At 37.1% G+C, this 25553-nt stretch overlaps 1 protein-coding gene across 2 annotated transcripts in view; it reads right to left on the bottom strand.

Moving 5' to 3' along the window:
* Positions 1 to 25553, bottom strand: part of Naaladl2 (N-acetylated alpha-linked acidic dipeptidase like 2) — a 911861-nt gene that overhangs the window by 831261 nt on the left and 55047 nt on the right. The window contains exon 1 of one of the 2 annotated variants that reach the window (XM_087899633.1): positions 24187 to 24434. The exons of the other annotated variant lie outside the window; for it this stretch is intronic. Within the exon in view, the coding sequence (XP_087755759.1) occupies positions 24187 to 24229 (43 nt within the window). The 5' untranslated portion in view covers positions 24230 to 24434. Of the gene's footprint in view, positions 1 to 24186; positions 24435 to 25553 lie in introns of those variants that run through there. 2 annotated transcript variants of the gene reach the window in all.

Here is a 25553-nt window from a genome sequence, read left to right as displayed (position 1 = left end):
CTAAAGAGAAAGATACCTCTTAGCATTTAATTAAGTGATAATGACCCTGGATCACAAAACTCAAAGATTTTCACGATCACGCTTTATTAATCATATACTCTTCTGTGTTTCACAGCATTCAAATAGTAAAATGGCTGTCTGCAACAGATGTCTAATATTCAATCTGTGACATTTCCCAAGCAATCATCAAAATAACAGTAGAGGTGGAAATCATGCTGTGGAGAACTCAGGGAGAATGTCAGGGAACAGGAACTACTGATGTAGGCTGCAGCACCAGAACCAAGATGTTAAGTGATAAGCGAGAGTGGAGGAATGGCTCAAATATCTCTCTGTGTTGCTCTGTTAATTATATAGATGGTGACTTATCTGTTGGCATACATGTAAAAGAAAGAGGGCTGGCCAATGGGCAATAAGCAATGAACTAACAAAACACAAGGAAAGAACATGGGTGTCTATCAGGGTCGGTCGGAGAGCAATTGAAGCTCATATTTGGAAAAACAGGGTAAATTTCTGCCACTTATTTTGACTGCTGTCAACATTATTTAGAAACTTTTTCCTTTTCTAAACAGTCCATCTGATATATATTTAAGTAACAAATGCAGCTTTCTAATGGATATCAAATTTTACAATCCAGAGGAGGAAGAAAGTGGTAATTTCACCAGACAGCATTAACAAAAGAATCATCCTCGGTTCTCCTTCCTTTTCTCAGCATCACAGATCTTTGATACATAAGACTCAAAGTAAGCCATTATTTTCTTTTTAATAATTCTTAAAGGACACCGTGCTGAAAGCTTTACGTTGCTACCATGTCAGTTACCTCACCACTTTATAAAGTTCTTCGCATATTTTCAGGGTTTTGTTTTTATTACGGAGCTTCCACATGAACAAAATGGAAGACTTTATATATTATGAGACTTAGGGTAACACTATGAGGTTTAAAAATTCCAATATTTTATTCGAATATAAGTAGAATAATATGGTTTCTATATAGATTGCTATATGGCCTATATCATGTTAAATACAGTGCAAAATGATTCTTGGTCAAATTAATTTCAAAAACAATAAAAAAGTGATGTGGGTTTCATGACTAAAACAGCTCATTCAAGATAAATAAAAATCATTACATAATTCAGTTATTTCCTCTACAATTCCTCATTAACTGGGTATCTTCTCCTCAACACAGGAATCTAAAATGAGACATAAGGGAAAATCTGAATGTTGTGTGGCACTCTCTTGAAAATTACCTTCTTTGTATTTGATGTCTGGAGAACATTCATGAGGCTACCAGTAATAGATTTTGTAAAGCAGAAATGATTCTCTGAACATGTTTGCTAGCTAGTAAAATGACAACTCTACCCTCATAGGTACAAAACTGAACAGCGCCCCATCTATTAAAACAGTGAGCCACAGATACAACAAAAAAGGTAAATGATTAATTAAGAAAACATGTGTTTTAAAGTTGCTTGTAAATTTTGCACGAATTATGGAGGCATACTGATACCTTCATATGAATGATGCCTTTCTTTATCTGTGATTTGTTTATGGTGTGAGCCTTTTACCAAAACACTGAGGTTTGATAAAATATCCTGATCTTCAGAGATATAATCATTATCAAAATGCAAAATACTCTAAATTCCCAAGTGAAAAGATTAAACTCTCTATCATTTAACAAAATGGGGGTGGATTTAGCATTTAGTGGACAATGGAGACTACCCTGGCAAACACAAGGTGAGTGTCAGGCAAAATATATTCTCAACAGCTCTGCCACCTCCAAAGGTGCATTTATGTGCTACCTATAACAAATCTTCACATTTAAGGATCTTAAGAGTAAGCTCATCTTGGATTTGAGGTGAAACTTTAATCCAATATAAGATACTATTAAAAGAGATGTGGAAGAGAACACGATGTCCTGTCCCTAAGCTACTTACAAGTGACTGCTGCAGAGGGGAAAATGAATTTTTCTCAGAGGAGTGTTACACTGGAGTATCAGTCCAAGGCAAGTTCCATGCCCAGCATGTGGTTGGCCAGCTCAAATAAGATGCCAATGCCATGTTTGCAACTTTGTTTCTATTCCCTTATTTTTTTGAGGGGGGGTCAGGAGGGATGTACCTGTTTTGTTTCATTCTATCTCTCTCCCTTTTTTTCTCTCTTTAGGTTGTTTGATTTTCACCTTGAATGATGGTTTGATTATTTTTTATGTATCTTTCTTTTTTGATGAGAGAGAAAAGAAGAAGAAAAGAATGAAGTGGGGTGTGTAAGAAACGGGAAGGATCTTGGAATAGTTGGGAGATCCTAATATGGTGCTTTTCACTAAATTATTTAAAAAGAAATCTTTAGAACACAAATGATGAGGCAAAATTGAGATAAGATTCTGCTATGGAGAGGAAAAGTCTATGGAAAGACAAGGACCAAGATTCAAGGTTCTAGGCCTAAATGCAATAGAGATTTCCAGAAGTCACCATACTCTAGTAGAGAAGGTGTATAATACATTCTCATTTACAGCTTTCCTAAGAACCCAAACACATCATATCCTCGATTTCAGAATTTGGGGTCCAGAATTGAGAAAGAATAAATGTCTGTTATTCGAATCAGGTCAAATTTGTAGTTTTTGTTACAACAGTAATAAGAAAATTAATATGTCTAACAAAGACATTTGGCACGCAAGCATGATTTTTCAGAAAGTAAAGGAGCTCCTCCAAGTGGTTATACACCCGTGGAAAGAATAATGTAGGTAGAGGGAGGAAGAGCTGGTTGAAAAAGATAGTTGAAAGATTTGTATTACATCAGGGATCTTCTAGAATGTCTGCAGTATGCACTGAATACAAGCTCGAAGGGAAAGAATAGGAACAGAGTAACCAGCTAGAAGCCCATCAACAGGAAGGAGGTGATAGGGGTGACCTTGGTGGAAGTGCTGAGAGGAAGTCAAAATATGGATGACGCTGGAGCAGAATATTTCCCCACTGGGTAAATATAAACCTTGGGGGAAACATTTGTCTGTTTGAAATATGGAACTCCAGAGAATTTAATTGTTGTAGGAAGTATAGCAAACTTTGGACATTGTTACATATAGACCGTGAGTCCTTCTTTTGCCTAAGGTAGATCAGGAATGAAAATGGAATGATGAGGGAAATTAGTGTAATGCCTCCAAGAGATCACTGAGGAGGCTGGAGAAAGGAGACATGACCAAGAGCTGACCCTAAGGCGCTGTAACACTAGAAAGTATGCATGAGAAGCTGAAATAACAAACACTTTGACAAGGACAGAGCAGCGATGTGTAGGCAAAAGGACCAAGTTCAGAACCACCAGCCAAGGGAGGAAAAAGGAAGGCTTGTTCAGCGCTGCCAACTGCTGTGGATGGGTCCGCATTGAAAATTTAGGTACGTGAATGGAGCTGTAATCCCTGAGAACCACAATATAGGTGAACGACCAGAGTGAATCCTGAAGAAAATGGACTTAGGATGGAATAGAAAGAACTAAGCCAAAACAATACTTTCAAGCAGTTTTGTTACAGATAGGAGTAAGATAAATGGGACTCTGGGTTTTTTTTGTTTTGTTTGAGTGTGGGGGACCCCCAGATAATTCTGAATGTAAATTTTATGATTCTCTTGAAGAAATTATTTGTACAAAGTATAATACTACATTATATGAAATTCAATAAAATTCAAAAAACCTTACGGATAAGAAAATAAATCACATTTCAAAATTATGAAAGATACATATACCTGAGTAAGAAATGAATAAGAAATACTGAATACTAAAAGAGCCATCATAACCCAATAGCTATTAAAGTGTGGATGTGTTAAAAGACAAGGTCATTGGAAACAAGAAATTGGTTCTTTTAGATTTTAGACTAGAGGACAGCTTGTGTGAACTAGGGAAAAGAGGGATTACCTCGGGAGCCTGTTTTTGACAAGATTAAGAGCAAACCAAATGGAGTTTCCTTATCTTTGCAATTAGAATTGTCTACAGACAAGGTGCTCTTTAATAAAGTAGATTTATTATACATAATCTCAAAGTCACATTAACAAAAGAAATACAAAGTGACTACCAAAAGAAAAGTATTTGGTAAGAAAAGAATAATAAAACCTGAACCTCTAAAATGGAGGCTTTTGTAGTGTTTGGGGGTTTCCAGAGTAATATCCTAAAACTCAAGAAATTTTAGTACAATTATCTAAATAGGACATAAATATTCTCAAAGAATGATTCTTTGGGTTTCCAAATCCAGATTATGAGAACTTACAAATATGGAGAAAAGTATTTGCAAGAAGAAAATTACATTAATAACACAAACCTTTCAACTGAGTTATACCTTTCTAATCAGTAATGTTCTATGTGGTAATTTTATGACATTTAATTATGTAATTATAACTTTACTTTGAAGTCTTTTATATAGATTTATTTTTAAAGATATTGTTAGGGTGTTATTTATGACTTAGTTGTAATGTCATTTTAAAATTAGACACTAGACCAGCTTTGGTGGATCCAGTGTGTCATTCTGGGTTCTTAAAGTCAGGCCACGACATCCGTTTGTCCATAAAGCTGTTATTTAAAACTTGGGCACTAGTTTCAGAAGTTACATAAAATAGCAATACAGCTAAATACATGAGAGTCCTCTTTTGTCTAACGATTGGTAGTTCCAATTGTGCTATACTATATTTACTCACAAGAAATTCATTTGAAGAGCAAACTTTTCCATTTTTTCTTATGAGGACAAACCATGCTGTTCTTAAATTATGCAAAAGTTTACACTCAGCTAAAATTCCATTTGTAGCTTCCGGCTGTAGATCTCAACAGCTTCTTCACAATATTCCCCTTTAGTGGCTCCTCCTTTATCTGTATCACATATGTTTGAATACTTAAACTCTAAAAGTTATTGCTTATTTTGGAAACAATGTACTTATAATACTAAGTAAAAATAATAGTCTAATAAACATAAAAAATAAAATCTGAGCTGTACTAGAAGTCCAAAATAAATGTACTCAAAATGATGTCTTTGTATTGTTGTCAGGGCTTTTTGGGATACAGAGGGATCTTCTCTGAATGATGCTTCCAGCACTGATAACAGAGAAAGAGTAAAATCTATCTACTACAAGTGCATCAAATGTTGTTTTAAAGCTTGAATCATTGTTAACCGGCTAAGCTAGGTTGGCAGTCTTTGGAGGGAGAGTCTCTGTGGGTAATTAGGTTTTGATATGAAGGATTGTGGAACACTTATAGGAAGAGTAAGGTAGAAAAAAAATTTAATCCACACTGTAAGGACTCAGCAAGGTGCCATTGTCAAATCAGAAACAGAGCCTCCCCCATGATCTTATTCTGCCAGTGCCTTGAGGGTGGTTTTCTCAGACCTATGAATAACAGATACCTATGACTTAAAGCACCAACTATGGGAGTTGGATATAGTAGCCCAAGTTAACTAAGGCAGTTCCTAAGAGGCCTCTTGTCCAAAGCATCTTCCATTGCCCTCCTCTCACAGAAGATTGCTTGTAAAACACAATATAACCGAAGATAACAATGTATCAGAAACCCAGTGTATTGATTCTCAGTCTACGGTGTTCCAGAGAAGGCCCGGTGAATGGAAATATTCTCACAGGAATCAAAGACTAAAACCTTAGCCACCCAAGAATCCTGATGGCTGCCTCTATATAGTGATTTTAAAGAAGAAAGTGCAAGTGAGATCTCACACACACACAAAAAAATTCCTTCCCATTTGTACTATAAATCCATCATTGCACATGTTAGGTTAGTTCACTGAGAAGAAATTTAACATTATTTGTGGCAATGAATTACAATGAAGAACAGCAAATGGGGGTAGAGAGTGGTTAGTAGGGAAATAAAAGAAGTGCAGGAAACAAGAGACAGAGCAAAAACCAATTAAACCTTTAACTTCAACCTTAAACCTTCAACTTCAAGTTCTTACTGCCTCATTGTTTTATTGCTTTTTCTAACAGAGCCACAGAATAGGAGAGGAAGCCTTATCCTAGTTCATAGAAAGAAAAAAAATTTAACATTTTTTGAGGAGAATAACTTAAAATATGTTTGTGTTATACATTTTGCATGATTAAATTTAATTTTCTTATATACTACATTTTCACACAATTCTCAACATATACATTTTATTTCCTTCAAGGAAGCCAGTATTTCTCTATTGTTCAATCTTAGGTTAATTATCCATGTAATTTATTTTATATAAGCAGATTAGTATTATTTGTGATTGTGTGCACCTTTGTGCATGTGTGTAGGATGGTGCATGGGCACCTGTATGGGCATACATGTGAGATGAGAAGTTAATCTCCAGTGTCATTTCTCAATGTCTGTTTACTCTGTTGATGGAGACTGTTTCTCACTGCCCTGGACCTCACAGCACAGGCAGAGCTTATTGGTCACTGAACTACAGGGCCCTTCTGTTTTCTCATCCCCAGCCCTGGAATTACAAGCATCCCCTTAGGAATTTAAAAAGTGTTGGGGAATCAACTCAAGTCCTCATATTTTCAGGGCAAGTACTTTTCTGACTAAGCTATCATCCCCAAACTGAATATTTTTATTTTTCCTAGGAATATTTTTCCCTATATGTGTATATAGGTATCTCTTTCACTTTCAGTATTAATGATCTATGTAAGTAAAAAATGGGAAAATAACAATTTAGTCCCCACCAGTAAGATATGACTTTGATTGGATTCTATTTTTAAATGCTGACAAAAATGTTCAAAAGTCTTTAGTAAAATATTACAGCAAGAAATTTAAATCTTTTATTAAAAATGGAAATACAGGTATTTTTAATAAAATAATATGCCTGTGTCTCTGCAAAATATGTTAATAAACATTAACAAAAATATATAAAGAATTGTGAATTCTTTAAAATTCATACAAAAATTGTGAATTATACAATTTTGAATATAAGAAATTTTGAAATAATCTTATTGATACTGGGATTATAAATTACTCTGAAAATACAATGAATTATATATGCCTTATCTCTAATTAAATATACATGAATATACAAGTCTTCATTCTCTGAATGGTATCTGGAAGCCAATATTTCTCTGTACTTCTACTCAAATAATAGAATTCATATGTAGCAAGCAAATATTTTATTTAGAAACCATAATTTACTTCTTTCAATTGGATGATTAACAAACCTGAAAGTTTCAGACCAATGCATTGCATTTATACTGAATTTATTTTGTTACCTTCTAGGTTAGGCATTTTACAGAAAGTAGGTTGGCCCTAAAGACTAAAAGTGTTCTTAAAATACACTGGATGATGCTGGAATTTTTTTTCTCAATTGTGAATTTCAACAAGTCAGTCATTACTGCCCTCCTGGCAGTTGAATAAGATGTCCAGTTGTCAGGAAAGATCACATCATCCAAGACAGCTGCTCCTTGCTTCTACTGATAGAAATAGGACACTTGTAAAATATTAAAAGTATTTTTAAAAACTGTGTTGCAAAGTCCTTTGTTTATGCACATTGTCTGCCAAGGTTATTTTTCTAACTTAAGTGTTCACCCTAATAATGCTTTTACACATGTATAGATTGCCCTTACACCCAGAACCTCAATACCATCTCTTGAGGCCAAATCTTTCCATAACATGTCATTCTCTAAAACACCTGTACTGGTATCACATGTGTTTTGTCCCACTGAACATTCTTAGTTGCTTTACTATGCACCGGCTGCAATGCAACCTGTCATTTTGGCAGGCAGAAGATCCAGGAAACCCCATGCTACCTTCCTGCCGACTATGCAAGTATTTTAACTGGACACATGAAGTATCAATAGTAGAGAGAGGAGTAGAGAGGGGTTGATGCGTAGTCTTCATGTAGAAGCAAAACAATTATGGAATCCTGGTACTTTCTCCAGAACCATTTCTGGTAAAGTGTGGCTAACAACTATCAAATGTGCCCATGTTCAGTATGCTGAGTGGGCACATAATCTTGACTACATGGGTGCATATGTATAGAGATTAAATAAAAGCAACATTTAGCCATCTATTATTTTATACAAAATCTGTAGCTGTCATTACAAGTCTACGGCAACCAGTGGTCTGGAAATATGACTTATGCCTGCTCAGAAAAGTAGACTTTACTCTGTCCACTGTTAACTGGGAATGTATGATGAGTTGATACTTGACATCCCTCAGAAGTTCTGGCTACATCAATACATTTTTGCTCAAGGGAAGTCTTATCCTGAATATTCTCTCCATTTATTTGGTCAGAGGATGAAGCAGATTTTACTTACTCTGTTTAAAGGTTTCTTTTCCCAAACAGGGTAAATAAATACAATATTAAAACTTAGAATGGTCAGTTAAATTCCAAGAACCAGTATCCGATGCTTACTAGACTATCCTACTTTTAAAAGTATACATTTTAATATAATACTTAGGTCCCATGACTACTCCCTGTTCAAATCATAAAAGTGGCAAAGGTCCACTTTGTTTTATAAAGTAACACACACACACACACACACACACACACACACACACACACACACACCAATGGAGAAAGTTACAATACAGTTAGAAGACAATCTTTGCTAACATGTAGATGTTGAAGACTGAAACAAAAATTTAAGTTTTAAAATTTCATTTATATATTACAATGTGCAAAAATGCCTGAAGAAAATCTTTTTGTATAATGCATCTATTATATATGGAAAAGTTCCAGCAAAAGCTGATTGACAGTCGAAGGCTGGGTATGCAGCATGTTTACAATCCTAACACACACAAAGCTGAAGTAGAAGGACTACAGGCTGAAGTCAGCCTCCGTTGCATAGAAAAATTCTTTCTCAAACTCCATCCCTGAAAAAAGGTGTACACTTGGTTCTCTTCTTTGTCTCTTTATTTCCTGATAGTCACCAGGTGACAATTTATTCCCACAGTCATCCCCACCTGGAAGAACTCCTTTATCCCAGATCTACAGACAATGGGCTGAGACATAGACAACTGCGAACTGGAATAAACCAGCATAAACCGATTATTACAGATATTCTGTCAAAGGAATGAAACACTAACTGACCCAATATCAAATTCATTTAGTACCATTAAATTTAAATATGAACCTACTTTAATGAAATGTTCTAACTTTAGTTTCCATTTCCTGAAATGCCAGCAAAAGGATCCTATACTTAATGATGAAGAACATGAATGTATGAAAGACAGATGTGGGTTTAAGGCCTGACTACATTTAATGCCTACATTGCCTAACAAAGCCTATTGTGGAAGGGGGAATAAAAGGGTCCTACTCACACAATGGTTGTAACTGTTAAATCATGCCATATACTACTGCTTATAGTAATCTCCATCTTTAATAAAAGTTCAGCTAGTACTGGCTATGCTATGCTTGTTGTCATTCATAATCATAATCATTATCTTTGCAGGTGACTTTCTGCTTAAGCATAGCAAAAAAATGTAATGCGTTGAGGATGAAAAACATGGAATATTCACTTCTAAAATACAGTCCAAAAGTCCATTGTATTTCATACAGTTTTAAGAGATGTTTATGTCATGAGGTGGGCATGGTTTGTTACACTTCAAATCTTAGCTTTTGGGTTGTGAGTTAGATGCCGGCCTGGACTACATTTAATAGAGGAAGAAGGAGAACAAGAAGGAAGGGTGTGAACAGAAAGAGTGAGAGAGAACCAAAAAGGACTAGAAGTACATAAATATATTTTAAAAGTTATTTTCTTCTTAAGTCTTTTTATTTCTAAAATAAAAGATGATCAAAAGATCATCAAAAATACAACTAGACAACTTTTTTATAAAACAAGATGCATGTTTCTTTTGGCTTTATTTTGTTTCTTATGGAACTGAGGATTGGCCCCAGGGCTGTGTTATGTTGTATAAACAAGTACCACTGAGCAATATCCCAGATTTTGCTGAATATTTAGCTTTGATAAAAAGTCTCACTAGGTCTTTTAGCCTGTCCTTGCACTCACTGTGTAGCTCAGACAACTCCTGAGCTATAATTCTCCTGTCTCACTTTCCAGGATAATTGGGATCACAGGCATGAACCACCAAACCTGTCAAGGTAACATACCTCTTAACTCAAATGTGTATCTAGTCTGCAGAAAGATGTTCAGATGATATTTTTAAGTCAAAAAACATTTCTGTTGCTGAAATACAACAACCAAGTGTTTATTGTGTCTACTTTATCTTTGATTCCTTTGGAATTCTTCATTTTGAGCCTATGTACAAATTTTCCCCGGCTCTAGAACAACAGCAACAACAACAAAAAACCACTTTTGACACAAGATGCTGAAGATCAATAGCTATTTCCCAAAGTTTATAGCATAATTAAAATGTGTAGCAGGAATACTTTTCTCTTCAAACCCTAAGGCGAAGCCTAGAATTATTGACTGAGTCAATGTTATCTGATGGAACATGTTTTACTATGTTTATGGATAATATAAAGAAGTTTATGTACTTTACATGCAATTTATTAAGTTAGAAACACAAGGTAGAAAATTCACATCAGCAGAACTTCCATTGTCTAAAAACCTCTTCCAGGTATAGTTAGTAAAGATAAATCTGTACTGTTTAATAATTGCATATGGTCACCTAAAATTCAAAGTGAAGGCTAACGGTCAAAATATTCTTGAATTTAGTGGAACACATTCACTTCAAATTACTTCTGCAGGGCTTTATCACCTCTAATGAAAATGCAAAGAATGTCTGTGTGATGGAAATAACTTAAGGTGGTGAATGGAGATGGACAAGTGGAATCAGGATGTTTGCACAGTGACTGCTCTAGGGAGCCCTGAGAATGCAGCCGTATCACCTACAGAATGGACTGTTCAAAACCACATTCTTTCTATTAGCAAGATCTAGTAGCTGTTAATTTTTCCATGTGGGTAACTGTCAAATATTTGTAATACTTCCCTAGAGTGTTATGATTTCCTCCTCTACTGGGTCATTTAATAATTATACTAATAGTACACCAGGAAACTATAGTGATCAAGAGGCAAACAAAACTACATCTTCACTGAATTATAGCTTTTTCCATTAGTGGTATTCAATTAAAGTTTTGGTTTTTTTAATTTTCTTTTTATATTTTTATTTGTAGGTTACATATTAAAATTTAATTTATGTTTATCATTTCCTCAAAACATACAAATTCTGCCTTTGTTGAAGTCTTCATCTCACTAGGTAAGCAAAAATGTAATCCTCAGAAAGAAGAGGGAAGTACATGGGTAGTGTCTAGAGAAAGTAAGACTATATCACTTGCAGAAAAGAGGTAGGGGGCTGAAGGGCACTAAGTGTAGATGGAGCAGCGGGCTGCATTCCTGCTGCCACCTACATCAACTAGGAATAAACTTATTTTATTCTTGGAAAGTCAAGATTGATAAACTTGTTAAGCAATAGCAAACTCAGAAACCTGGAAGCTTCCTGAGTTCTTCCCCTTTCTTGTTTGTCATTGTAGGAGAAAACTTGCAAAAAATACAATGCAGTATAGAATCACTTTCCAATACAGTATAATGGCAGCATGGTAGAAGACAAAAGAAAATTCTGTCATGGAAGTTCTCAAGTTCCTACACATCAGATTATGTGACTAGGTATGACTTCATAATCACAGTAGATTTTCTAGAAGGTGGCTGTTAAGATTAAAACTGTAAGTCATTCAGGTTACTCTAAGACACCCCAGAGCAGATGCTACAGAAAACACATCAGTACAGAGGCTGAATATGTTTAAAATTTGTTACCTTAATAGGCCTAGTGGTACACACCTGTGATTCCAATCATCCTGGAAGCTGAGGCAGGAGAATCATACTTCAGGGCTGCCTGAGTTACACAATGAGTTTATGGCCAGGCTAAAATAAATACCTCAAAACTCAAGCAGTCTTCAGGAGGTGGAATTCAAGACAATGAGCTATCAAGGACCTCATTGCTGCTGCTGCCACTATCATCTCCATATGTAGGCTCTCCTGTTAATAGGACTCCTTAGGACCAAGTGTGCTCTATAGAGTCTCCTGGTCAACCCTGAAACCCAGAACCTCTCACCCGCCTTCCTCGGCACCATCTACTTTCTCAACCCATCTGCGGTCTGTGAGAGATGCTTCTCTACACTATACGCATCTTTTCCATCTGCATGCTGTTTTGTTCCAGCTGGTTTGGAAATCAGGGTGCTGGAATTGTATGCAGAGAGAAACACCTATCACTGAAGTACCCAATCATGCCCCATAAAACCTAATCCATCAGAATCAGAGCCAGACCAAAGCAGTGGGGGTGATATGTCCACAAGGAACATCATCAAAATTCTCCTCCATTCTGGATAGGAGATGGCCCACTCTCTTGCATTCCTGTCCTCAGCAATATGAAATAGCTGGGGCCAACAAAGGTCATGACAGCACTAGTCATTCACCTGCTACTTCTCGTGAAATCTAAGAGGGTTTCAGTGTGCACATTCATCGGGCCACCTGACCAAGCAAGGCACATGTTCCTGTTGGTGGTTCTTTAAAAGCCTGTCAGACTGAGGCACTAGAGAATAACATCCAGGACATGCAGCACTGGAACTGTTTGCTAAAAGCTGAGCTCCCCACACAGGGCTCATACAAGAGAAGAAAGATCTCCCACTAGCTACCATTTCTTATCAACAATGATGTATGGAATCTTATTCCGTCTTCTTGCTTTGGATCTCAGTCATGTCTGAAAGGAATGGGGATGATGTGGTCTTCCTCCTAATGGACAGTTCAGTCTACTTGCCAGCCTTTGTGCAGGTGTGAAAGCCTAAAGATCATCTTGATCAAGGCTTTACTGGTGGACTCTGCAAATGCTTCTACAGGCCTACAAATCCCCACTACCTGGTCCTATCGGCAGCACACAGCATTCTGTGCAGTGTAATTGTGTTCTATTGTGTGATGTTTTCATTATTAGTGATGAAATAATGGAAAGACACCAATCTGACATTAGCTAACATTTACTGAAAAATCTTAAAACCTGCGAACAGATCAATACTGATTCCACCTTATTTTCTTTCCTTCAGGCAGAGTCAAATGGAAGTGGCCCTCAGCATTAAAAATTCCAAAATTTGTCAATCTCATTCTGAATAGTATGTAGTAGATAGTCCATTTGATTGCAATTGCAATGCTTCACAAATGGCATGTTGCTATAAAAATTTATTACCAGGGAAGAAGAGAGAATCCAATGTTTTCACAAATGCAGATGGATTTGTATAAATGCATTTTCTTTTCTAGTTAGGTTCCAGCATAGTAATATGTAGGTGCACATGCAGAGAAATCAATAGCAGGCATATATCTCTGACACACACACACAAACAAATGTTCATCTCTATGAAACAGAGATTCATAGAGTGTATGAACAGAGTGTAAATTTTGTCTCATTACTCTTACACATTCAGAGACTATCTCTTGGATCCTTCATTGCAATTGCAGCTGAACAATCCTCGTAATAATCCTGCTTGGAGTCAACATCCCATGTGGATCCCACCAAGACTCTTGAGCTGCAGAAACTCATTGACTACTAGGATAGAGGACACAGACCATTCGGTGGCTGTTCGCCTTCCCACTCTACACTATAATTTGAGAAAACTTGCATTTCATGCACCTCCTGCCTTACCTTACTGTTGTGATGGGAATGTCACTCAGTGGTGGTACTGTCTCCATCACTGAATTTTATCTCCCATAGCAAACATTAAAAGAATTGCAATGGAATGCTACTGTACAGGTCATGTCCTCTTCTGCCTCTGAGATACCCCTTGTGTTTATTATCTAACCAGAATTTGAGTGTTATTAAAGATAATTCATTAAAGATATTTAAGCATGAAGGTCAGGAGAAAGAGGCATTCAGAAAGAAAGAAAAGCACATTCCTGCAAGAGTGGAGGTTTTTCAAAGCATACCCCCTTTGATTCTGGTTGTCCTTGAAATTCAGTTTTCCCATAACATACCAGCAGTCTCCTGTTGCTATAACTGCCTTCTTTGTTCCTAGTCTCTGACTGTACTTAGTTTCCAGGGATCTATTATGCGACTTCTAAGTGCCTTAAGTTCGCCTCTGCAGATGGGTCTCCTTCTGCAGCAAGTCTGCAGTGAGTTTCACATTATAGTCTGTCTCATGACCTGCATTAATTCTAAACTTGAACCACTCATCTCCCACCAAATCAAACCTGCAATTTTATATTTTCATCTGTTCATATAGAAACCCCTACTATGCATTTCCCTAAGAACTCTGACACACGAATCTTTTCTTTCACCTCTGACCCCATCTCAAATCCTCTCACTTTTGCTCAAACACTGGCCATCTCACATCCTCTCATCTACTTATTCTGAAATCACACAGTGTGACTCACTCCTGCCAATAGTGAAATCTCTGCCATCAAAACAGTCAACACTTTAAACCCATCCTCATCCTTGCCCCATCATCACAATTTAAATCCTACCATCTGCACCAGGATAGATCCCATCAATGAAATGCTCTTATTTGAAGTGGTCACCTTGTGTTTCTCTTTTCTAAATTGTATTCTCATCCTCCATCTCTGAATCTGTTAAAAATACTACGCTCTTTGTCAAAAACAGAAACATTTGAGTTTATACTATTTTCCTCTTTCTGCATTCAATACAAGCAAAAATTTCATCTGATTTCAGCTTTCTTTCAAGCACAGTTTCCTTTACATTCCAATGATTGTAACATGGATTCAGCTCTTCATTACAATGAGATGCTGAAGACAAATTTTAAAATTAAAATAATGATGGTGAGACTGGTCGTGATGACAGAGGAATACAGTCGTGTGTCAAGTACTGCAAATTGATCCTCATCTTAATGAGGAACATGTGGCTGATATACACAAATAAATAATTATATAAATACATTTTCCAGAAAACTAATGATTTGTCAAAAGTAGAATCAGTTTTTTTGTATCTGGCTATCCAATTGTGTACAATAGATCATAACAAATATTGACTAGTGCTTCAATGCCTCACAGTTGCCTGAAATGTGCTGTATTCAAAGGTAAAGTTATGACATTTTTCCAGATAACCATACCTACCCTGGGCAACTCATAAATCTTCTCTTAGTTGTATGACCAACTGGCAACACCAACACCTCAGCTTTCTGTTTGTGCACTTGAAGACATTTGATTCTCTATCAGTTTGTCTATGGACTAAATTTTCTTCTCAGAGTCATTCATTCATCTTGTTTTTCCCACTTACAGTGACCGCTTATGCTGGTAACCCCACCCAGTACCACGGTAGAGGAAGACTACACAAAGGGAATGAATAGATTATCCAACCTTGAATTACAAATAACTACTGCAAATTCCCTGGAATCAAACACACTACGCCACATATTCGTCTTCGAAAGCAGGCTCTTTCAATTTTAAGACGGTGTTTATTTCTCAATGGCATTTTAATTAAGACTTACATTTTTATTGATCATGATAAGTGCTGCTACTTTATGCTCAACTAATTTTCATGTTTGAATAAATGTAAATCGTAGAACTAACACTATGGATTTTATGTTGGATTTTCTCTAAGCATATTGGATGTGTTCTTTGTTAAAAACAGTGTTGGAGATGGCTCTAGGCAAAAGAAGACTACAATAAACATGCCAGATATGGTCTTTCATCACAGGATAAAAGTTTAATGTTAAAAAATATATACAGTGAGCAAATTTACATGAAAAGAAAATGTCTCATGGTGAAACATTAAGAGAAACAATATCACACAGTGGAACAGAGGCTGGCAGCTTTAGCTTGGGCTCTTTGTCATTGTGTCCTGAGCACCACCTGGGAACCCAATGGCAATAAGAAAAGCAGAAGTTTCTGACGGCACAACCAGTACAAATAGGTGTCAGCATGGAATTAGTCAGCTTGTTGGCTTTTTTTTTTCTTTTGAAGATGAGAGAAGGCTAAGACAGTTGTGAGACTCACATTTAATTTCTGTCCTAAGGGGCACACAAACTAGTTCTTTCAACTTTTTATGAGATTATACTCTTATGCCAAAGCATATTTCATATAAAGAACATTTTTTAACTACAATATTTTGTGACCTATATCTTAGTATTACTACAGATGGACACGAAATCTCATCACAGTACTTGGATAAAAGCAATTTATTAGCTACTGAATTTTACATATACAAACAAGATTTTTGTTTTTGTATATGCAAAGTAAAAAATTCTGATCTGTAAAAAAGATGTTTTCCCAAAGAAATCTGTATAGGTAAAATAAAAAACTGAACAGAAGAAAAATATAATCCTTAGGGAGTGAATACAGCATTAGTCCTATCAAATTTTCTTCTTTTATTCCAGGCTAAAATTTTTCATATGGACAATAAATACTCTGAGGCGGCAGCGGCACCTCACTATATCTGCAGGTCATAGGCCAATGCGCTGCAAGCCACCCCCAAAGTTCTCTGCCCTTTACCCACCCTCCCCAACACGTGTGCAGACGACTTTCAATCAACCCAGAACTCCAGCAGAAAGCACCACTCAAGCGCTAGTCTGCTTCTAATAGCTAAGAGATTGCTTTTTATCTTCTCAAATTCTGTGAGATACAAAGAGTTAAGTTATCCAAATGCTTATTTTGTTCTTCATTGCTTAAAATCAAATCAGTGTTCTTATTCATGAGTGGTAAATAGGCAAATTCTGAGTCACACCCCAAGACCAAGTCTGTATTTGCAATTTATCATTTGACTTGTTATACTTTCTTTTTATTTCCATGTTTAGAATGTATTTGAAAATTATCTGAATTTTTTTGAATAAATATATGGGAAGAGCATTCACTGTGGTTTGGAACACAGGATTCTGATAAGTGTTACATGGTACTTTCCTGTTTCTGGATAGCTATTTGAAGAAAAATGCTCGGTGTTGTCTAACAAATGCTTCTCTTAGTCAGGCCCATATCCTGCCATTTACTGTCTGGCCGAGAAACTGTGGCTCTCTGGAAACATTGGTACATTCCATAGCAGTAGTTGTCTGAAATGTTCTAACATGCATTTTATATACAGATTTAAGTCCTGTTGTGGTGACAGCAAGTATCGACTCTCCTATCGTCGACCTCCCCAGTGCATAGATAGGTTTTCTTGTAGTCTGTGACAAAATTAGTTGGTGTTATCTTCTTTGTTTGCAATAAGTGGAAAAGAGAGAAGGAAACATATGGAGATACGGTTTAAAAAGAAAACAAACTTTTTTCTTTCCATTAATTCCAATTTTAAAATTCCGGAGCCAATTAAAACCGCTATTTCAATATCAAAACATTATATTGATCTACAGTTTCTTAGATAACTGTTTGTGGTATGAAATACCTAGGATCATCAAGAGAGGAGGCAGATTTCACCTCCATGGCTAAGAGCAACCCTTCACTGCAGAGGCCCCAAGAAATGTGGATATGAAGAAGAATTTTTCAACATTCAGTACTTAGTGGAAGAAGAAACTTGTCTGTGGTTGCATTGCTGATACATAAACAAGAGGAAAATTAAATAGAGTGGCTCCTCAGGCTTTTCAGTGTCTCATGCTCTTTTTTTCAAAGGAATTCTTTTTTATTATTTTGATAAAACAAAGAAACCACATAGATAAACGTCAAGAGCTTAATCATTTCTCGGATTCCAATTCACACAGCAAAGCTGACTGTGTTATTTTAAAGTGGACACTCACATTTGCATGCCTATTGCGGTACATTCACTCTTGATTACATTTTTCTTCTGCAATGTTTCAGCAGATAAGATTTTATGCATGTTCTTTAAATTACACTCATTTGTACAGGGGTGTAATAGAGCCTGAACTCCGCAGATCAGCATGTCAGAGGGGAGGGCTGCCCTGGTTTTCCATATAAATTACTAAAGCTTTTATGAAAGCAACTTGTAAAGCATTTAGCTGTGGGGATGATTAAACGTATCTATCAGCAGAGCAACCAAATAGCCCTGTCAAATAAAACTGTTTACACATTCTTTTCCTGAAGAGAGATTAGAAGCTCAGGGGTTCAAGTGCAGTCCAACGCCCGGCTATGTTTTCATCCTAATGACTTTTCCTTTGCAGACTTGTCAGTTGCCCATTTTCCCTTTACTTGTAAACCAGGTGTAATACTTTCTAATAATAAGCCAACAACATGTTTAGTTAATAATCCTTCCAAAAAAACCGAAAAAAAAAATTGAAGGGTGGCTTACCTACTCAATTATTTAAATGTGTTTAAACTCTTTCCAAAATCCAAAGAATAGAAGAGAATGTAATAATTATATGGTGCTTATACACATATAATCATCAGATTAATACTGCATTCTTTGTTCCACTCCTGAAAGAAAGGGAAGCGGATTCAAAGACAGAGAAATCCTTTTGAACACATGAAAACTTTAATTGCATTATTATTGACAATAATAGTTAAATGATGATGGTGTAGTATATGTATACAGCACATTTTCTTCTTGTAGTGACTTTAATGGAAAGAAGATACTTCCTTTTAAAACTCTTTTAGTGCCACAAAGTATCATTCAGTCCAAGGGATACTCTGTTTTTTGTAGAAGCTAAAAGTCCAGGAACAATGCATTGTAAAGCATTTGAGAAAATGGCTTTTCCCTCAGCACCAGGTTTTAACTAAGTACCATATTATTAACCCATTTTACCTCATGTTCCATTTAACATATTGCTTGTCAATCTATTTCAAATAAGGTTCAGATTCTATTTCCACTCAGAAAGACGAAGGAATGTGAAGACAGCGCCCCAGCTCAGGAGCACTGATTTCATTATTTCTTGTATTACACTTCAAATGTCATTCCCTAATCTGATTTCCCTTCCCCAGGAATCTATGCCTTGTTGCTCAGAATACCCTGATGGTGCTTTCTCACATGCTCCTGCCTGGGAGCGGGCTTATTTAACTCAGATACTTGTGGAATTTTACGCTTGGCATTTTCAGTCCTTTCACTTTCTCCAAACGTGTTCGTTTCTGTTCTCAAGTCAGGAGAATGTCTACGATGCTGCAGAAAAATTTCAACTCCAAAGAACTCTGCTAAATCAGTAAAACATTCCAACTCCTAATATGTCTACTTTTCAATGTTCAAGTCTACCTATTAGTTACCTACTAAGGTAGGTATCATCTCCCTGTCTTCATCTATCCTTAAGAGCAGGAGGAGCCCTTGTCATGTAGGTTAAAGGTAAGTTCTCTGCACCTGTCTTAACTTAAACCGTTGTTCAAATTCTGCAACAACCAACTGGAAAGTCTTTGTGGCTTTAGAAATCTTTCTAGGCACTCACTGCAATGGTGAATGCAGAGATAGTTCCCAGCACACACAGTAAGTATGCACACCAAACCAGTTCAGCAGGTCAGAGAATGCAGCCCTGCTACCCTGAGGCTGCACCTCCAGCCGCAGACACCGGGGCACCTATCTCTCTTCCTAGACTTCTTTGTTTTTCTCTTACTAGTCAGAAAGAAACAGCTTTGTTTCTTAGAGCACTCCAGGAGAAGCTCTCTGTGGCTTTCAGAGGACTTCTCATGGGAAGGGATGTTTAACTCAAGGTCTTAGAAGTGGCTGTGCTTAAATGCCATGTGGTTTCGCAGAAAGCCAAGACTGGGAGGTCCAGTCCCATCATAGCCTGAGTCCAATACATTATTTTCCAGATCATAAACACAAAGTCTACAATGTGTCACCATTGAAAATACTCCGAAAATTGGCTTTCATTATGGATTTAGAAAATAAACAGCTCTAGAAAATAATGCTGGAATTCATCAATAAAATTACAGGCTCTGGTTGTATACAATGGAGACTGTGATTCTGGTAAAGTTTCTGGGAAAACAAGGACACTTTTTCTCAGTTTCATGGGGTTTCTGTCTCCTACTCCACACAGCACATACATGGAACTCTGTGTCTTCCCAGTTCTCCCTTGCCTGACAGTGTTAGAGTTCCATAGCACTTTTGGCTTTCCCCTGCAAGCCAATTCTCCTCTAGTGTGCTGGCAACCACTCCTGCTGTCTGCTCGCCAGAGCTGCACTGTCTTCCATAGGGCCTAGCCAATTCCTCCTGACTCAGAACAGTGTTTTGGCTTGTCTTTTCTTCCCTGCTGATCCCAATGCTTTTGTAGACTGTAAATAATTGTTTCCTAGAACTACAGAACAAGAAGGAACTGAGGCAGGGAGGAGAACTGGTACCCCAAACTTCCACAGGACCCACACTGCTGCGAAGCGAGGAACTGGTGAAATCAGTATCTGTAGAAGGGCACAGATATTGCTCTTGATGTGTCTTGAAGACATTGTGTGTGCTCAAAACTAGGCAATGTTTTACTCAGCCATCTCTGGGGTGAATTAACATGCTGTGCCCTTTAAAGGGAGACTTGGAAACGTCTACCTAAGGATAAAGCCTGAGAAACAACTTAGGAAAGAAAGAAGTTTACAAGGGCTGAGTTCAGAGGAAGGCGTGATCAAGAGAGGCCCAGAAACTTGGTGATCACACATCCTTTGTCTTCTTCACAGTTTTTCTTGAAGTTTTCTTGGTAGCAAGATATGTGGAGAGGCAGAAATTCTAAGTCACCCATGGAGGAAAAGATAACAGGGAATCCTGGACTACAACAGCTTTCAGGGACTCGGGAAGGGAGCTGCACCTTGTCCAGTCACCTGAAAAATGGCTCCTACCTGCACTGCAGAGCAACGGGCAGACCTACAGGGTTATGCACAATGTGCTAGAATTGGTTTTTCCCTTCCTCAGCAAGTGGCAAGGCGTAGAGAGCACATGCCTGTTCTTTATGACCCACTATTTATGTATGCTATTCATAGTGGGTACTTTGTCTTAACCTACGCAAGTCACACTTGAACCTGGAAATATGATGAACTTCTATCAAAAAATTCTTATTTTAAATTCTCTGTCTAGTCACTCTGACATGGAGACTCAAAAGAAATTGCTTTTCCTTTTTGGAAACATAATTAAAATCCTTTTATATTAAACTGGACATAGAAATAGATTAACTTAACTATAAAAGACCAGTTTCCCATGCTGTTGATATATGAAAGTCCAGTATTCCATGCTGTTGAACTACGAGAGATCAATAGTGCCTGAGCTTCAGTAAGAAGAACATGTACAACCAGGTGCTTGACTATGTCAAATGTGTATGTATGTGATTTTACATGTGATAGATATATGTATGTATATGATTTGAACATGTGGTATATATGTATGTATGCACACACATATGTGTACTATATACACATTATTTTATAGATATACTATTTTGTGCATATATATAAAGTAATATATATATATATATATCAGTACTATTTTATATATATACACATACACACACAATACCAGCAAAATGAAGACTCTGCTATATCTATGGCTAACCCTTGACACAGGCTACTTTGTGCTGCCCTAATAAAATGAGATAGGCTGGGAATTTGTAATCAGCGCCATTTTACTTTCAGAATTCTGAAGAATAGAAAGTCCATGATCTGTCAGCATCTGCCAGGGAAGTTCTTGCTGCATCTTCTCATGGCAGAATGTAGAAGGGCAACAGAACAGCAACTGTTCACGTCTGCCTTGCCTAGAGCTGTATGAACCTATGCAAGAGAGCAGAAAGCTCATGACACTGATACCTCCCAACAGGGGCTGTCTTCTGTCACAGATACATTATGACCAACACATTTTGGCCATATATTTATAACATAATGCCCCCCAATTTCTGCCTAGAGATGGCCCAGCATATCAAATGTCTGCATAAACATCTTTAGAAAATCATTGCTGAAAGGCACATGAAAGGCTCCAGTAATAAGTAAATAAGATTCCCAAAGACAAACATTTGTCCTTCAGCTAAGAATTTCATGTATGAAGAACAATATCTGAACATAGTAGTTCATGTATGAAGAACAATATCTGAACATAGTATTTCAAATTTTAAAAAACACCCATTTTCAAGTAACTTCAGAGTTTTAATTTTTCCTTCTTTTGTTCTCTTTCTTTCTTTTGAAACTGGGTGTCACACCATAACTTAGGCTATCTCGGTACGCACTTTGTAGTACTGGCTAGTGTAAACTCTTGGCACACCTCCTACCTCATCTCCCTAGGGCTAGGGTTACAAATGTGAGTCACCCTGACCAGCTCAGAATAGTCTTAAAAATATATGCTGTTAAGTAAAAGACAAAATCAATCTTTTAAAATACTTTATTTCATTCATTTTGATCATTTTTGAAATCCAGTTTCAGATATAGGACTGGGTAGGAAATTGACAACACAGCAATATTAGTATATTATATAAAGGAAGATTTTGGGTTGTATTGATTGTTTAGGTAGTAAGCGAACTTATCAAAACACCTTATCTTTATACACATAAATAAAAAGAGACATGGACCTGACATTAATTTTCTTTATATTATAAATAATCTAGAAATTGTGTAAAACCACTGACTTCCTTTGTTTCCCCAAATCTCTCAATAGTTTCTGTTTATTTTAATGTGACACAGACTGAAATGACAGCATGCCAACACTCCAAAAACCGCAGGTCTGAACTGGGTAGACCTGCCAAGGTGACCTCTGAACAGCCTGTATACGTATAACAGGGGAAGGGGAAAGACTGTCAGAAACACAGCATGAAAGCGTGAGAAAAAAGGGGACAGCAGCAAGCAGCCCCCATTCCCATGCTAGGACGCAGACACGAGGATGCTCTCTCCACACACTGAGATGGTCACTCTGTGGGAGAGGTTTGTTTCCTCTTACATTTATCTTCAACTGTGGCCTGCACCAGCATAACCTACAAGGGACTATCAGACGCCAGCAGTCATATATACATTTTCTTCAGAGAATCAATTTATGAAATGTTCTTACAATTACAATGTTCTAGGTGCCTCTCTCATACTTTTCCAAGGCATTCTACTACTTAAAGTTAAAATTAATTCAAATTAATTATTCACATAATCATTGTAAATGAAACTTTTTGGCAAATGAGCCTTTTAATTTTATTAGATTCATCACATATTTTTTATTAATTATAATTAAGAGGATTTTTTTTAATAATAGAATTTCCCACAGTTTTCCAAAAGGTATTTTAGACAAGAAATGGAGATTTAAAAATAAGATTCGGCAATTTTATAGCAACTATTGTGAAGATGAAGTAGCCAAAGGCTTCATCTGTGATTGGATGATCGACTTTGGTTACCAAACTGTCCTAAAGCATCTGGTTTTTGCTCACAACTATGCTATATTTCACAGATGTACATCTATCTTATTTTCTGAGGCAAGGTTTTTCTGTATAGCCCTGGCTATCCTTGTCCTAGAACTCTCTCTGTAGCCCAGGCTGGCCTCGAACTCACAGAGATCCACCTGCCTCTGTCTCCTGAGTGCTGGGATTAAAGGCTGCACCACCACCCTGGCCATTTGATGAATTCATTTGAATAAACAGTTCAATATTTTACAATTTTTTGGTGACAAAGTTTTTTTTATAATTTCAGAGGAATAACATAAACCAAAAGCAATTATCAAATACATTTAAAAAATATTTCCTGATGAAAATTTTATTTTATAAAGCTAGTAAGTAATTTTCCAGAGTAGAATAATAAAACATTGCAAAACATACTAGGAGAATATTTATTGATTTACTTTCTGAGAAAAGAGCTTCACACACACAATACATACAAACATAGATAGATAGATACATACATACATACATACATACATACAAATAAGGAAATGTGTGAGCCACCCTGTGTTTCCAACAATTAAGCCTGGCTGCCTACTCTAGTCAAAGTCAATAAAGCAAACCCTTCAAAGGGCAAAGGTATCTGATGAAGTAAGACCTGTAAAATAAACCACTCCTCCAGCTGATAAGCTGGCCCTCCGAGACTGCTTTCCTTCTTCTAAAGAGTGGAGTTACATTGATTACAAGGACACTTAACTTGTAAACCTAAGTGATAGCGATGACAGTGCCTGATTACAAACAAAACATCCACGTGTGCACACAAAAGTAACTATTCTGCCAGTGCTGGGGAGAGCACCCCTGAAAACCCACTGCAGCCCAATGCACCAAGTCTCCAGCTTCACAGGGATTATCAGGCATTATCTACTTTCTACTATTGTTAAAGGAGTGAGCGCGGCGACGACAATACCCATCTTCCACATTAGTAACATTCCCACCTCTCTCCCCAACCCGAAAATACCTCAAAACTCAGCGGTGGCAGCATGCGAGGAAGCACATGCGCGCGGAAACACGCACGCACAGAGCTAACACTGCTGAAGTTTCTGACTGAGAACATTTCAAAGGCTGTTGGCACTTACCTTGCATAGACAAGTTAGAAAAACCAGCTTCCTTCTCTCCCATTTTATTCTTTCTTTGTACAGGGGCCCAGCAGTTTCGGGTTGTGTCAGCTACCTTGCAAGCCTTGTGACCTTCTGACTTGCTACAGTAGTATTGTAACAGTACACTACCGGCTTTCTTCTGTGAATAATTACCATTCGGCTTCCTGAGTTACCTGGCCTTGCAGGACCTGTTTTACTATGAAGTGAGCTCACATGCTTTCTTCCAAAGTCCTGTTACTAAACTGCTTCACAACACATGGCTTTGTTCCAGTTTGGATATTGACTGTTTCCCTGAGTGTTGGCAGTATTATCAACATGGCATGTTTCAGAGGCAATGTTTCTGTTCTGTCTTTTTTTTTTTTTTTTTTGATTTCTGTTTAGTGTTCTTTCTCTGTTTTTCTTAGAGACATATAATAAAAATGTAAGCACTTTAAGCAGTATCTATTGTGTAATAGGGGAAAGAACTGCATCAGAATCTGTGTTGTACAGTTGAGTTAGGACATAAAATCGAGTAATATCTACATCAGGAAGCTAATGTCAAGATTACAAATAATGTGTGATCCCAGTAAATACAAAATGGTGGATAATAAAATGAGGGACTCTTTCCTCTTTCTTTCCCTCTTTCTCCTGGTTTTTTCCTCTCTCTCTCTCTCTCTCTCTCTCTCTCTCTCTCTCTCTCTCTCTCTCTCCTAGGTAGAGAGAATCACTACCTGCCATCTGACATCAGTTATGCTAAATATTTATTCATTATTTTTATTCACTTAAGAAATGGTTACACTAGCCAACAGGTGGTGGCGCAAGCCTTTAATTCCTGTACTGTGGGCTGAAAGGCAAAGGCAGGTGGATATCAGTGAGTTTGAGACCAACCTGGTCTACAGGGTGAGTTCCAGGACAGGCTTCAAAGCTACAGAGAAACCCTATCCCAAACAATCAAACAAACAAACAACAAACAGCAAACAAACTAAAAAAAGCAAAAAAAAAAAAAAAAAAAAAAAAAAAAAAAAAAAAAGGAAGACGTGATTATCCTCTGTGTAGCCCAACCAACCTGAACTTGGCGCATTTCTTGTTCTTTCTCCCAAGTTCTGGGATTTCAGCTATGCATCACTATACACAACTTAACAGGGAGATTTAAATAAATCATTTCAGACTGAGTAATTATGATGATTTGTACCTTCAATCCCAGCACTGGGATGGCAGAGGCAGATAGGTCTCTGTGAGTTTAAAGCCAGCCTGGTCCATGTAGCAAGTTCCAGGTCATCAAAAGTTATATTGTCAAATGTTGAAAAAAGAAAGCTAGTTCTTTTAGTCTTAAAGATCCAGTTCTTATTTGCATAGATTGCTGATAT

Source organism: Myodes glareolus, chromosome 20 (assembly GCF_982192425.1).
Source record: "Myodes glareolus chromosome 20, mMyoGla1.1, whole genome shotgun sequence".
NCBI lineage: Eukaryota > Metazoa > Chordata > Mammalia > Rodentia > Cricetidae > Myodes > Myodes glareolus.
This window is presented reverse-complemented; position numbering and strand designations above follow the sequence as displayed.